At 38.6% G+C, this 16,127-nt stretch overlaps 1 protein-coding gene across 4 annotated transcripts in view; it reads right to left on the bottom strand.

The window, feature by feature from the left end:
* Positions 1 to 16,127, bottom strand: part of LOC119812916 (glycine N-acyltransferase-like protein Keg1) — a 46,694-nt gene continuing 30,567 nt past the window's right edge. The window contains exons 1-6 of one of the 4 annotated variants that reach the window (XM_038327939.1): positions 12,999 to 13,121; positions 10,386 to 10,475; positions 9,009 to 9,116; positions 7,735 to 7,861; positions 5,560 to 5,731; positions 1 to 1,638 (exon numbers count right to left, since the gene is read on the bottom strand). In XM_038327939.1, coding sequence (XP_038183867.1) covers positions 1,236 to 1,638; positions 5,560 to 5,731; positions 7,735 to 7,861; positions 9,009 to 9,116; positions 10,386 to 10,463 — 888 coding nt within the window. In that variant the 5' untranslated portion in view covers positions 10,464 to 10,475; positions 12,999 to 13,121 and the 3' untranslated portion in view covers positions 1 to 1,235. Of the gene's footprint in view, positions 1,639 to 5,559; positions 5,732 to 7,734; positions 7,862 to 9,008; positions 9,117 to 10,385; positions 10,476 to 12,223; positions 12,286 to 12,998; positions 13,122 to 16,127 lie in introns of those variants that run through there. The other 3 variants (XM_038327964.1, XM_038327949.1, XM_038327956.1) reach the window with 3 other exon arrangements.

The following is a 16,127-nucleotide window of genomic DNA, read 5'->3' as shown; positions in this document are numbered from 1 at the left end:
TGTCTGGAAGATCTTTTGTATTTATAAATTCTCTGAATTTATTATGTTTACATTTGAATTGTATTTCTTTAAGCTTCATAGTATGTGTGTGTTCATGCACATGTGTGTGTTCATGTATGTGTGTGTGTGTATACAATGCACATGCAGGTGCCTGAAGAGGCCAGAAGAGGGCATCAGAGCCCAAGTAGTTGAAGTTGCAGATGATTGTTGAGTCATCATTTGGGTTCTATGAATGAAACAGGAGTCCTCTGAAAGATCAGTCTAACTTTCCAGTCCTATACTTGAATTTTAGAATTTGTTATTTTGGATGATTCTGTTGCTAAGAGAGATCTTAAAAAATTAAAGTGAAAATAAAATTCAAAAATATAGTTTGGTATATGTTTAAATATTTAAGAAACTAAGATTGTAAATAGATGTAAATACACATACACACATATACATATATACATTATATAATTTATAAGTTCCTAAAAACATAGCTGACTTCACCACACACATTGTGCATCTGTGCATGTATGCATTGTAGTTTTTACATACTAACAATATAACAGCTAGGAAGTGACCTGGGAGAGAATGATTTTGAATAGGTATTTAGATGACAAGCTACTCCTCCAGTCAATCAAAGAAAAACAACAGAAAGCCAGAGGCAGTATGAATGTGTGTGGTGCGGCCGGTCACAAACAAACCTACTTGCTAATGGGCATGGATGAGAAGCTATAAAAGCAAAGTAGAAAAGAAAATGATTCAGTTAAATGCGTTAGAGCAGTGTTCTCAACCTTCAGATTGCAAAACCATTAGGGGTCAAACGACCCTTTCACAAGGGTTGCCTAAGACCATCAGAAAACTCAGATGTATATTTTATAATTCATAACAGTAGCAAAATTAAGTTATAAACTAACAAGAAAAATAATTTTATGGTTAGGGTTCACTACAACATGAGGAACTGTATTAAAGGGTACCAGAATTAGGAAGTTTGAGAACCACTGTGTTGGAGGCATCTTGAGAATGTGAGGCTTGTGACAGAGTTGGAGCAGGAGACAGTGACCTTCTGCATGACAAGGAAGTGGAGTTAAGTGCGTGAGCAATGTGAAGGCAGAGAAACTGTGTGTGCAGTTCATGATATACCCCTGCTTTCTAGAAACACACACCCACCTAATGACAATTTATTACTTCTCTCTGTTCAGTCAGCTGTTTCTCCGTCTACAAGGACTGTACCCTCATCACTTTTTTCAGCTTCATAGAGGCTCATAATTCCACTGGTTCCAAGTACAGGGCATGGAGACATAAGCCAGCCTGGCAAGCATTTTCTGAATGGTGACATTAGCTTTATCTGTATGTCCATACACAGGGAAGCCAAGATCATCTAGAGTTTGAATCTGGTGAGAGACAACATGGTAAATGAGATTCTGGTTCCGGTACTGAGGCAAGGTACCTCCCATTCTCAATTCTCCAGTGTGGTCCATCAGGCCCCAGGACACGGGAATCCCCTCAGGCCCCATAATACAGGAGCTGGGGAAGGTGTGGATACAGCGCTCAATGAATTTCTGACTTTTCTCATTGCCACCAAAATGCCAGATGCTATTCACCAACGCAGCATGTGTAACATCCAGGGAGGTGAATTTGAACAATTCTTGATTACTATTGGGAACAAGAGGAAAGAGCAGCCCTGAGTCACATAGGTTATGAATAATTTTATTCATTTTACCCTAAATTGCCCCAAGAGGCAGACAGTAGAATCACTAAGACTGTGTGCTTTGTAGCCAGAGTGCTTGAGCTCCTATCAACACTATGTGCATCAAGTGTTGATTAATTGTTCTTCACCTTTTCTGTTTCCCCATCTAGTGAGTAGGGCTAATCAGCAACTTGCACTATAGACTAGCACGTTAGTGTAATGGGGGCTCAGATTCAGTGCCTGACAGCTAGTAAAAAGGCTCCAGGCAACATTTGCAGTTATTGTTTGCCCATAACTCATCTAGAGAGTTCAAATATGATCTTTCAGTTAGGGAGCTTCAATATGATCAATCTTGTTTTATGTAAAAGGAAACAGTTTTGTGGACAAGCAAATTCCCAAAACACATGTAGCAAGCAGAAGCCAAATTTCAGTATCATAGAATTTGGTATCTTGCAGTCCTTAGGCATTGTGGTGAGCAAAAGATAAAGTCAAGTGCAAAGATTGGCAGCAATGTGATGATATGAGAATGTACATAAGTGACTCCAAAACTTCTACCATGGAACTTCTACAACTCATAAACACTTTTAGTAATGTAGCGGGATATAAGATTAACTAAAAAAAACAGTAGCCTTCCTGTACACAGATGATAAAAGGGCAGAAAAAGAAATCAGAGAACATTAATCATCACAATATCCACAAATCACATAAAATATTTCAGAGTACCTCTAACAAAGCAAGTGGATTTGTATGATGAGAACTTTAAATATTTGAAGAAAGAAAATTTGAAGAAAGACACCTGAAAATGGAAAGATCTCCCATGCTCTTGGGTAGGTAGAATTAACATAGTAAAAATGGCAATCTTACCAAAAGCAATTCACAGATTCAATTCAGTGCCCATCAAAATCTCAGCAAAATTCTTCACAGACCTCAAAAGAATGGTATTCAACTTCATATGGAAAACACAAACACCCAGGATAGCTAAAACAATCTTGTACAATAAAAAAAAAAACTTCTGGAGGCATCACAATCCCTAACTTCAAACTTTACTACAAAGCTATAGTACTGAAAACAGTCTGGTACTGGAAAAAAACAGACAGGAGGACCAATGGAACTGAATCGAAGACCAGGATATTAATCCACACACCATCAAACACCTGATTTTTGACAAAGAGGCAAAAAATATCAAATTGACAAAAGAAAACATATTTGACAAATGGTGCTGGCATAACTGGATATCAACATGTAGAAGAATGAAAATAGATCCATATCTTTCACTATGCACAAAACTCAAGGCCAAATGGACCAAAAACCTCAACATAAAACCAGACACAATGAATCTCATAGAAGAGAAAGTAGGAAGTACACTTGAATGCGTTGGCACAGGTGACTACTTCCTAAATATAACCCCAGTAGCACAGACACTGAGAGAAACAATTAATAAATGAGACCTCCTAAAACTGAAAAGCTTCTGTAAAGCAAAGGACATGGTCAACAAGACAAAAGACCAGTCTACAGAATGGAAAAAGTTCTTCACCAACCCCATATCAGACAGAGGTCTGATCTCCAAAATATAAAAAGAACCCCCAAAAAATTAGTCATCAAAAGAACAAATAATCCAATAAAAAATGAAGTATAGACCTAAACAGAGAACTCTCAAAAGAGGAATCTAAAATGGCTGAAAGACACTTAAGGAAATGTTCAACATCCTTATTCATCAGAGAAATGCAAATCAAAACAACTCTGAGATTCCATCTTACACCTGTAAGAATGGCCAATATTAAAAACACTGATGACAACTTATACTGAAGAGGTTCTGGGGAAAAGGGAACACTCCTGCATTGCTGGTGGGAATGCAAGCTGGTACAGACCCTTTGGATGTCAGTGTGGGACATTTTTTCCTGAAAATTAGGAAACAACCTTCCTCAAGACCCAGTACTAACACTTTTGGGTATATATACAAAGGATGCTCAATCGTAACACATGTGCTCAACTATGTTCATAGCATCATTGTTTGTCATAACCAAAACATGGAAACAACCTAAATGCCCCTTGACCAAAGAATGGATAAGGAAAATGTGGTACATTTATACAATGTAGTACTACACAGCAGAAAAAAAAATAACGACAGCTTGAATTTTGCAGGCAAATGGATGGAGCTAGAAAACATCATTTTGATTGAGGTAACGCAGACCCAGAAAAACAATTGTCACATGTACTCACTTATAAGTGGTTTTTAAACATAAAGCAAAGAAAACCAGTTCACAAATCATAATCCCAGAGAACCTAAACAACAATGAGGACCCTAAGAGAGACATACATAAATCTAATCTACATGGGAAGTAGAAAAAGACAAAATCTTCTGAGTAAATTGGAAGCATGGGGACCTTAAGAGAGGGTTGAAGGGGACGGGAGAGGTAAGGAGGAAAGCAGAGAAAAATGTAGAGCTCAATAGCAATCAATTAAAAAAAACTGCCAGCAATGTGGAATGAAGTTAGCCTGCATTACTGAGTCTGATGACTGAAGACACATGTTATGCTATAAGGAGGATTCAGGAGTCATTTTGAAATGAGCTCTGGGGTGGAGCTAGACACTCTTTTTTCAACTCTGGTTCACTCATCCATGTGCTAAGCAAACTATTCCACCACTAGATTCTGCTTTCTGTCAAGAGATTGGGCTTTTAGCTCACAGTAGGACAAAAGTTCTCAGTGGCTTTTGGATGGGAGCGTTCTTTAGGTTGACATGTAGTACACAGGAGAAGAGGGTACTTCCAGGAGGAAAATTACACAAAGGGCTTTAGAACTGAGCATCCTCAAGTCACATGCTCACTGCTGGCTTATGGTTCTCGTCAGCATTACATTAAACATAAATGGGGACCATGTAAAATGCATTCAAAATATTTTTATTAGGATTCAGTTGTTGCATGAAGAGAATTCACTGCAACATGTATTGGTTTAAAACCCACTGTGTGCCAGCTCCTGATGATCCTAACTCTTGATGGGTTTTCATTACTGGTAGAGGATGAATCAAATATCAAATCTGTAGAATAAATTTAACTAGTTTCAAATACTCATGAGTGCTATGAGTAAAATAAATGTGAACCCTGCGCTGTGGTGAATTTATTGAAGTGCTTTACCCAGGACTCTGATGAAGTAACTTGTGAGTAGAACTGGATAACGAAGTAAGTCGTTAGTGCAAAGACTGATATGCGTAGGGGAGGGAAGTTTTAGACAGAGAGGAGCTAATCTTGGAGACCTGAGCTCATGAAGGTCAAGTAGAATTGCAGTAAAGCTATCGCATAGCATCAGTACCTTCTGCATTTAGCTCCTGCCCTCTCTTAAGACTGGAGGGGGAGGGAGGACGGTGAGTGGGAGAGCAGGAGGGAAATTGGAGGATGAGAGGAAGTGGAAATTTTTGAATGGAAAAATAAAAACAAAAATAAACATATATATATATATATTTTATAAAAAAGATTTTTGAACATCAAGTCTAAGACTTCAGCATAAGCTCATCTCAGTTATTCTGTGCATCCCAAATCTATTGATAAGTGTCATCACAACAAACAAAAGAGGAAAAGATACAGAGGAAAAAGAAGGTCGGGTGAAAGTGGGTTTAGTGAGTGGAGCATTGCAGCCCAAAGCCAAGGTACTCCTGGAATGGCAATGTGTGTTGAAAAAGAACATAAGGAATTCTATCCTGTGGATTCCAATGTAGCACGGCCTTGCTCAGATTTGATTTCTAACTCCTAGACTCCAAAACAATGATAGATCACATGCGCATTGATTTTAGCCCTATCCCTTAACCTTCTAACGATCACTTCAGAAATCTAACACAGGAGGCATGTCATTAGTAAGACAGTGATTGGTGCAGAACAGCTTTGAAACACTTACATGGGCTTGGGATTGTCACTGCTATGTTCTAAGTTATTCCCATCCACCAAGGAAGGAGCCATTTTCTCTGCTGCTTCACTTTTCATATAGAGGAAGCACTGTGTATGCTTGACTTTGCCCAAGTTAATGGCTCCAAGACTTTCTATCACTTTGTCCAGGCTTGACTGTGAACCTTGATGGGGAAACAGGTCAGCAAATGATATACCATTATTCATCTTAACATTTGGGAAAGGCTATTTAGTGGAATCAAAAGGAATATGAACATAGAATCATCAAGTCTTGTGTTGAATCATGACCAGCTTCATATGATAAAGGTTATATCCCTCCCTTTTTAAATTTTAAGTTTTGGATGGTATCACAAACCCTAACTACTTAAGAGTACAGTTATATTCAGTAGTTATGAAATTAGGGAGAAACATGGTGTCAGGGAAACTCCCAGGTACCCACAAGGATGACCCCAGCTAAGACTCCTAGCAGTAGTGAAAATGATACCTGAACTAGCCTTCTCTTGTAATCAGAATGGTGACTTCCCTAATAGTCATCATAGAGACTTCATCCAGTAACTGATGGAAACAGATGTAAAGATCCACAACCAAGCACTGTGCCAAACTCCAATAGTACAGCTGAAGAAAGAGGAGGGATTATATGAGCAAGGAGCTTCAAGATCATGATGGGAAACCCACAGAGACAACTGGCCTGAGCTTGTGGGAGCTCAGGACTATGAACAGGCAGCTAGACAGCCTGCATTGAACTGACCCTGGTGTTCTGTATCTGAGTGAGAGTTGTGTAGCTTCATCTGTGTATGGGTCCTCTAGCAGTGGGACTAGGACCTATCCCTGATGCATGGGCTGGCTCTTTGGAACCTATTCTCTATGGTAGGTTGCCTTGCCCAGCCATGAGGCAGTGGGGAGGAGCTTGATAGTGCCCCAACTTCATATGCCATGCTTTGTTGATTCCCATGGGAAGACTTGGCCCTTTTGAATGGAGGCTGAGGAGTAGTGGATTGGGGGTGTGTGTAGATGGAAGATGGGGGAGGGAATGAGAAGAGAAGAAAAAGGGGAAACTGTGGTTGGTATGTGAAATTTAAAAAGGCTACAGATATAGCTACCAAACAAGATGAGTTAGAAGCATGGTAACTGAAATTTACAGGACATTTCTATGGACCCAATCTATTGAGTTGTTACTATAAAGTTCTCAGTTCCTTTATATTGCACTAATATGGTTCCCCTAACCATGAATTACTTTGGTTTAGTCATAAAACTTGCCTCTGTTCGTGGGAAGAATGTGATTTAGTAAACATAATTCAAAGAGTGCACTGAGGTTGACTTGCACACTCTGTTCCTGATCCTGTGACATTTGAATGTCACTCAATCCATTTCCATCCCTGAGGTTAAGAGTTGGCACAGTGTTATTATGAAATAGCAGACTTGGGATCACGGTGAGCTATTTCTATGAGCTCATCATTACCCTCCAGGCAACTGAACCCATATGTGTGAATCCAGGTGAGACAGCAGAGCTGCCTAATGGAGATCAATCCAAATTTCCTACCCATGCAAATGTAAGCTAAAATAATTGTTGTTTTGAAGTGATATTGAAAAATTGAAATTCTATAAAACTAGATAGGATATTCCTGAGAAGTTTCTACTAAATGTCTCATTTGGTCCTTAAGGAGTCTATGTTTGGAATAGCATTATAATCATTTTTTTGTCACAAAAACTTTGGTCTCCAAAACAGAAATTACTTAGTCTTTCCCACACAGCTAACAAGTGGTTCAGCCAGGTTTCAGTCTTAGATCATGCTTCTCTAGAAGGCATAGTCTTATGTACTAAAACATTCCTTTGAAAATGTGACAATAAAATAAAACAGAGATGGAACGGGAGGTTATTGCCCCATGTTTATGTTCTTTAGTAAAATATGGGCATGCTAAAGAAGAAATCTTAAGTCCTAAGGCAGTAAGAAATGACATTAAAAATTTTTTTTGTACACTTTACACCCCGCAGCTCTTGAGAGTTCCCCTTGCAGGTGGTAGATGCTGAGCTTATAAACAGATAACAGCATGCTAATTGTCTGTAACTTGCAAAAATGTGTGTAGGATGTAAGGTTCAAAAGGAACAGTGATTTCCACCATGTGTACACAGGAGATAACGACAGCCACATATACCCTGGTTCTCTTACTTTGAATCTGTAGATGTTGTTTCCAGTTAATGACTTCTGCTGAGCTGAGGAACTTCTGACAATTCTCGGGATCCTTAGAGTAGACTAGGTAAGTGTTGGTGTAGTGGTCCAGGTCATCTTCCATGTCCTGTTTTCAAAAAGAATAAACCAAAATGTTTATGGATGGGTTGGTGTTCGGTTATATTGGTTTGCAGTATTCAGCTACATTGTGAGATATTAAAATCCTAAAAGTAATGGTTCCTGTGGATTTATGTTGTAACATTCATGTTGGCAATTTTTTCACTTGGTATTGAGAATAAACTCTGATTCTCTTCCTGTAATGTCAAATACCCTAACCTTTACTTTTATAATTTTATTTTATTGACTTTGCTGTAGATAACTGGTATAGAAAGCAGAGCAGCATCTCAATGGGAAGCTGGTATTACAATGAAAATTTATGATGGAGCGAGAATGAGCTGGCTTATTTTAAGTCCAGTTATTTTTAAAGACAAGAAATCTGTTTTACCCTGGGATAATAGTTGACAATGGAACTAACAACTAACTACACTATACAAACTTTGCTCTGGTGATGCCCTTTTCTTTACAGATTTCTTTCTTTTATTGTATGGAAATGAATATTTTGCTTGCATGTATGTATTTATATCACATGCGAGTGATGCCTGTTGAGACCAGAGGAGGGTGTCAGATTCCATGTAACTGGAATTCCTCACAGTTGGCAGCCACCACATGGGTGCCTGGATCCAAACCCTAGTTCCCTGCACACCACTGAGTGATCTCTCCAGCCCTCGGGAAATGTTGTTCTGATGTTTATAATAAAAGATCAAGCCATTTTTTGTGTATCAACATGATCTTATGCTGATAATACTTTTCATCAGTTGTCTCTAAATCCCTACAAACAATATGTAAGAAATAATGAAGCGATAAAGTGTGCTCGCAGTTCAAATCAGCCACTGCTGATGGAGGAACTATGCTGCCAAGTAAAACAAAAGCGTGGGTAAAAATGAAAGTGTACCCGCTGTACCTTTAGTCACCATTCTCCATGGCTTATTACTATACGTTTGTGTATTTCCCTTCTTGATCGTTTTATAACATTCTGTAATTCTTGTGGACTTTTGTGAATTATCCTTCAGGCAGGTTATTGGTTGACATCAGTACAACCCCTTTCTATCTTTCATAATCAGAATAGGCAGTGGCATCAACCATCCAGACAGACACATGCTAGGAATGTAACACATGTGGAGATACAGGCATGTTTATTCTATATTGCAACTTACCTCCTCCTGAGGTCGAATAACAACAGTATTAAAATCAGGCCACTTGTCCACCAGAGCCTTGAGCTTGAATGGGTTTCCCTGATTCATGTGGAAGACAGTCCCATAAACCTAAATATTTCAAGCCAGCAGAAATGTCATCATATTACAAAGTGATAGGAAGCTGCAGCATATTTGACTAGAACAATGACCATTACTATGGAATTATGAAATTTTTGTTAAAGAGATATAATAAATTAATTTTTCAAATGGTTCCTAGTGTCTAGTTGCTTATTCTAACAACAGTATCTTTTATATATTGAAGTAAAACATGAAGAATGATGAGATATACCAATAAGCTCACTAACTGTCTTGCTGTGGAATCTAATAAATTTTTTCATGGATATCAGATTTATTTCTTTTCATGTGTAGACAAAGTTCATGAAGCTGAAACATTTCAGAAATGGCTTCCATTCGTTGCACGTCTTTTTCTTACTATGCCTTGAAAAATTTTTGTGATTGCTTCTTTTATATTGATGCTATGTCATTTTTAGATCTGTGTCATCTGACTGTGATATGTGTGAATCATGGTTTCTCATCTAAGTTAAGGTTTAGCCAGGGTTAGTGATACATGTCTGTTATGTCAGATAGTAGGGAGGCTGAGGCACTCAGGTTGAAAATTCAAGGACTGCCTAAAATAAATAGGGAGTCCCAGGTCAACTTATAAAAATAGAATATTTTATGATAGACAATTTTACCTCATCTCTTCTGAGGACATATATAGGCCAAAATCCTAGTTCACTGAAAATTTCCATAGTTAGTTATGTCAAACATAAAAAGAGAACTGGAAATTCTTGTACATTAAATCTTATTTCATTTAAATAATATATGCTACAGAAGGCATCTGATGATAAAAATTTTAATTCATTATATACCTTAAAAATATTCCATGATTGGGTCACAACTAAAGCAAAATTTGAATGGGATCAGAATCATTATTACTTAGTTTCTAATATGATTTCAACTAAATAGTGATTTATTATTTAAGAATCAGGAAAATTATTTTTTCTCTACTGGCAGTTAAACCTGCACAGATTAGGCAAACACCATTATTGATGTATATCTTCAACTTTCAAGTTTTTATTTTGTGACTGGGTCTCACACAAATTGTGAATTATCCTTTGGAAGTAAATAGTGGCATTTGCTTTAGGCAATGGGGAGCAGTACTTTGCCTTTTTAATGTTGTGCAGGTGACATTATTCAGATTTCTTTCTGCTCTGGTAGCATAAGGATAGGTGAGAGGAGTGCCATGGTGCCAGTGCTCAGTGAGTCTTGACTCTTTCCCTCCTCTGCCTTACCACGGTGTGATCCTCAGTCTCTATGAAAACATTCTACTCTCACCTTTATGGTCTCAGGCAGGTGCTTCCTCAGGGAGTTCTCCAGAACCTGCAGCATCTGAGAACCCTGTAAGTAGAACATCTCTTCCAATACCTTAGATGAAAAGATTAGCAACAATAGCAAGTCAGGAGTGGGAAGACCTTTACACAGTGTGTCCAGACTAAAGATCAGGAGTCACAGACATATAAACATCGGGAATTTATTTCCCACAGGGCTGGGTTATCTGTGATCAAGACATTGTCATGTTTCTTGTCCTGTAGAACTGTGTTTTCTGTTAGGTACACCCTCTAGCTGTGCCCTCTTGGAATGGAAGGAGTAGGTTTGCTCTCAGGAGCAGCCTTTTATTGTCTGTAGTTTCTGTATAATATTCTTTTCCTCATTCATGGTAGTGTTAGTACATGCCTTTTATTTGTATTTCTTAGTAACATTAGAGCAGAGATATTCAAATTGGACTCTATAATATTCTGGCCAAGATAATTCATTCTTTGTTTTTGAAGACAATCATGTACACAGCTGACTATATAACAGAATCCACAGACTAGTAAATGCCAGTGGCAACACTTTATCTCTTGGTAAAAGCAAAAAAAGTTTCTTACATTTATTCTAATGTCGTGGAGAATAACAAAATAGTAGGGGTCTAATATGCCTATAGGCAACTGACTTTTTCTCTAGAAACATTTTTCTGAGAGTGTCACAAACACAAAAGGCAAAGTAAATCTCATATTTAATCGTAGGCATTGTTATAATGTCAGCAAAGTCAGCAAACTGGATAGCATGTGACTGTTTGAGAAATGTGGAAGCATATACATACACAAATAAACAATAATTTGGAATGACAAGAATGGCAAAATTATGATGTCCAGTTATAGGAGCTGATAGAAGTCTGAAAAGGCTACAGAAATGGGAAATCTTAGCATTGTTAATGGATAAAGTTCATTGTGGTCATTAAGGTCTTCAGACAGAAGTTTCACTTTATTGAAAATATATCTAGGTAGAACAAGTCAGAGAGAATAAATCCAAAGAACAGATTTTATAAAACCTTTAAGGAATAGAACAAAAATGCAGTGATTATATCCAAACTATGATGAGATTATGTAATCATAAGCTCATGGTTTGTCACTGCTTTAAATAGCTATTAACATAAAATATTATTACACATATGTAGAAGTATACATACAAAATTAAAAGAATGAGACATAAAATAAAGTAGTACACAGAATTTGGCTAATTATATATGAGTTTATGTATATTTCACAAGTGTTAATCATCAGAATATGGAAGAATACAGAAAAATAAATTTAGATAAAAATCAAAATTTTATAAATAGCTTATCACATTAATAATATAGATAAGATCTTTTAGGTTAGCTTTTTTTAGATAATATCGATTAGCAGTGAAAGCACTTTATGTTCTTCATATTTCTCATCATATTCCATCTTAGATTTGTCTGAGGCATTTTACTCTCCTGGTAAATATCCAATGAAAAATAATTAAAGACATTATCATCTGCCCAGCATCCCTGTGCCATTGGAACTGAATAAAAGTTGCTGGAGTATATGTAATACTTCTTTGCAAATATTGCTAACCAAATGAACTGCCTAACTTTCACAATATCTCCATAGTTCTTATCCATTTGGAATGGAAACCTGTAACATGAGGGGCCTGCTCGTTGGGGTTTCTGTCCTGCCTGGTACCCCACAGCCGGCAAGCCTCAAAGAAAATCACACAGAGATCTCCATAAGTTATAAAACTGATTGGCCCATTAGCTCAGTCTTCTTATTAGCTCTTGTAGCTTATATTAACACATTGTTCTTATCTATGCTAGCCACATGGTTCGGTACCTTTCATAGCCAGGTAGGTTACATCTTGCTTCTTGGTGGTCTGGGCAGGAATGGGAGGAATGGGCTTCCTCCTTCCTCGCATTCTCCTGTTCTCATTGCCCCAACTCTACTTCCTATCTGGTTGACCCGCCTATACTTCCTGCCTGGCCAATCAGCGTTTATTCAAAAATAAACAGACTGACAGAATACAGACAATTCTCCCACACCAGAAACCTGCCATACATCTCTTTGACATCAACAAACACATCAAACTTGATGGAGAAAGTCTACAAGACCTCAAAACTACACAAAGAACTACAGTCCAGGGAGTAAATCTTGGAGTGGAAGAGGTTGCCTTCCCCAAGGAATAGCATACCAGTTCATTGTCAGTGTCAAATAGTCAGTCCTAAAAAATATGTACAGCTACAATTTTACAGAACAGGCTAGTTATATTTAAAGATATATCTGTATATAAATGTTTGCATACAATAAAAATTAGTTCAAAAAGATGCCATGAATTTGAAAGAGAGCAGGGGGAGTATATAGGAAGTTTGGAGGGAGGAAAAGGGAAAAATAGTGTAATCAAATTATAATCTCTAAATAAAAATTAAAGATTTTCCCTATGGTACATATTAGTAGGCATACACACTTCTCAAGTTGAATAAACTCCCCCTTTTCATTGTATAGGCACCCACAAAACAATCAATATTTTCTTTCTAAAACCAACATTTGACTTATCCAACCTTGTACCAGGGAAAGGACAGGAAATCACCATTCTTCCATGATAAATTCTTACCTATAAATATGCATCCACACAGAAAGCCTCCTCAGAACAGATAACAAGAAGCAGATTTTTTTCTGAAATGCTAGCATTCAAAGTGGTTTGGTAAATGTTTTACAGAAATCTTTAGACTGAGGATGTACTCTGGACCTTGATTTTCATTGAAAAGTAGGAAAACAAATTCTGGCTGTCTTGAGAGTCAGAAGATTCCAGTATCCCCACAGATGTGTGCCCAGGAAGATGACTATGCAAATTTGAGATCCTGTTGTGTAAGCCCTCTCAGCTTTTCATACATCATTTTCTTGGCCCACAGGAAAACAACTGACCAGGACTAGAAAGAATCTGTGATTGTCTAGAAATATCTTTCCTCATTGCCTGATGTGGAATTTCCCTCTGTATGCTGTAAACATGTTTATTAAGCTCTGTTTACATTTCACCTCTTCCCAGTTTCCTGCTGCAGTAACAAGAGGGAAGCCAGAAGTGTTGTGTGAAATTAGGTGTGTAAAATTTAGAGTTTCTTATCTATAAACATATGAAGCAGACATATTCATGTATAGAGCAGCTGAAAGTTTCCTCAATATTTCTGTCTCATGCCTGTGTAATACAGCCCACAGGCATACAGACTTGAAGCATGATTAATAAAAACTCAGTGTCAGATATTGGGGTTCAACCTGAAGATCTGAAAAGTAAAACAGCCAGCCACTAGCTCTTACCTTGACCTCCATCTGAAATGGCAGTCCTGCCTCCCAGAATCTCAGAATCTCAGTCTGAGAGCTGTCTCCTTCTGACTTATTCTTCTCTAGAGCTGGGATTAAGGACATGCACCACCTAATTCTGACGAGCAACTAGTGTAGCTACTGGGTTTAAAGGTGTGTTTTACCATAACCTGGTCTATAAGGCTGGCCAATGGGACTGTTTTATTTTCAAATCTTCAGGCAGTCTTTTTTTTTGTTTTTTGTTTTTTTTTTGTCATTTTAATTTCTATGAATAGCTTTATTATCAATCTAACACAGACATGAAGGTCCAACAGTCTCCGCCCCACAACAAGCAAGCTGAATAACATCTAACAAAAAGCCAATGCTAGGACAAGCTGGTGCATGAAATGCCCTTGAAAAAATAAAAACAAAAATGAAAATGAATGTTACACGATAAAAATCCCATAGGAATAGAAAAAAACCCAAACTACTAAGTAACAACACTTATGGTGCAGCTGGACACTTGGGAGGTAAAAGCTACAAGTCCCAGGCCAGAAACAAAACATCCACAGTGTAAAATAAGAACCCCCCAAATGGTCGTGGATTAATGAGGCTGTCACCCCCAGATACCAGAGTGAGCGGTAAGGCAAAGCAGGACACATTCTCAGAAATCATCTGTGTTTGGGTACCCAGAAGAGAGTCTGAGCTTCTTCAAGGCTTCCAAAGTTTCGGGGAGTCCCGGGCTGTTTTGGGAAGACTCCTTGCCTTGACAGGACGCATGGCTGATGCGAGGCTTCACTGCGCGAGGTGGTATCATTCTGCACCAAGCGCTCTCTTGTGACTTGTACACACGTTGCCTTAGCTGCCTTCTGCGGGTCTGGTACGACTGCATGAGCTGCAGGTACCTCTGAAAATTCAGTCTAAATTGCTCCGAGGAATTGATGAGCCTGCACCGACAGCTTGGTGACCGGCAGCCCCCAGCTTTGTTGGAAGCACAGGAATAAGGGTTACGGCGGACAGGCTTCCATAGTAGCCAAGCAGAGCAAAGGCACATCTCAGGCTTCAAGGAACGCTGGGTGAACCAAGTCTTAACTTGTTCCTCCGTCAGGTTGAGTCTGGTGGCCAGGACCCTTCGAGCTCCGGGGTCTGGGCGTGGCTCCATCTTGAAGTGTTTTTCCAGTTCCTACAGCTGTTTCCAACTGTACTCCTGGCCAAGGGTACCCAGAGTACAGGCTAACTGCTTGACATTCAAACATCCTTCTGAGGGTGCAGATTCACGCAGTGCAGGCCCTTCCGCCATCAGAGTTACTTCCTTCTTGGCTGCAGTTCACTTGACTTCAGCTCCGCAGATGGAGGATCTACGCAAGGCGTTTGGCCTTAATTCAGGCAGTCTTTATTTATTAAAAAGAATTGAAATGTTGCTACACAGACTAAGTAGTCAGCAATAACAGTCTTTTGACAAAGATTTATTTATCTCATTTTGTGTGTATGAGTATTTAGCTTGCATGTGTCTGTGTGAACCACATGAGTGTCTGGCACCTGTGGAAGCAACAACAGAATATCCAACAAAATTCCTAATGAGGGCCCAGCATTGATAGTGCAGTCGAAAGAGAGGCCTCTAACCAGACCAATGACTGCAATAAACACTTGCAAGTAAAGACTTATGGACAAAGGTGTTTACTGTTTGACTTACTGTGTAACACTACACCTTCCATGATGATATTTTTAATTTTTTTCTTTTTCTCTTAAATTTTGGGGTTTTTTTGGGGGGGGGGCGTAGGAGTGGAGAACAGATGCAAAGGGATGGGGGAAATAAATAGGATCAAGATACATGCTGCAAAAAACATATAAAATAAATAAAAAGAAAAAATTTTCTTAAAAGTCAAAGGTCTCTATTGGTTGGCTGCTTTGCTTTTCTGATCTTAATCTTGAACCCAATATCTATCACTGGGTTTTTATTAATTGTAATACATTTGGCACCCAATGTTTGGGGTACAAATTGATGAAAAAGTCATTTGCCTGTTGATGACATAGGTCACAAAACAATCCCACACCAGTTCAGAATTATGAATAATAAAAGGGTTATTTATTTAAGGGGAAAACTTATAGATCATTGTCCTAGACAACAATCCTCTGCACAAACAGGAACAGAGTCTAGCAGCGGAAAGCAGGAGCCAGAGCAAGAGAGTGGGCTCACATTACTGCTGCTTTTACAGTATGAGACCACACCCACGTGGGCTGGTATCTTAAAGGCTGTTGGCTGAAGGAGCAGAATGTGCTCCCACAGCAGCCTGTGGCTTTATAGACCAATGTAGTCTGGAGCTACATACCCTACGAGCTAGAATTTTTCTTTCTTATCGCCCAGCAGAGTCTCCAGGAATCCCCTTCTCAGGATGCTGCCAAAGTAGGTAACTGCTTAGAAATCCAGTCAGGATTGTACTGCTCTATG

This window comes from Arvicola amphibius, chromosome 1 (assembly GCF_903992535.2).
Source record: "Arvicola amphibius chromosome 1, mArvAmp1.2, whole genome shotgun sequence".
Classification (NCBI taxonomy): Eukaryota; Metazoa; Chordata; class Mammalia; order Rodentia; family Cricetidae; genus Arvicola; species Arvicola amphibius.
Note: the sequence above shows the minus strand (reverse complement) of the source record. Positions and strands in the feature narration are given on the sequence as shown.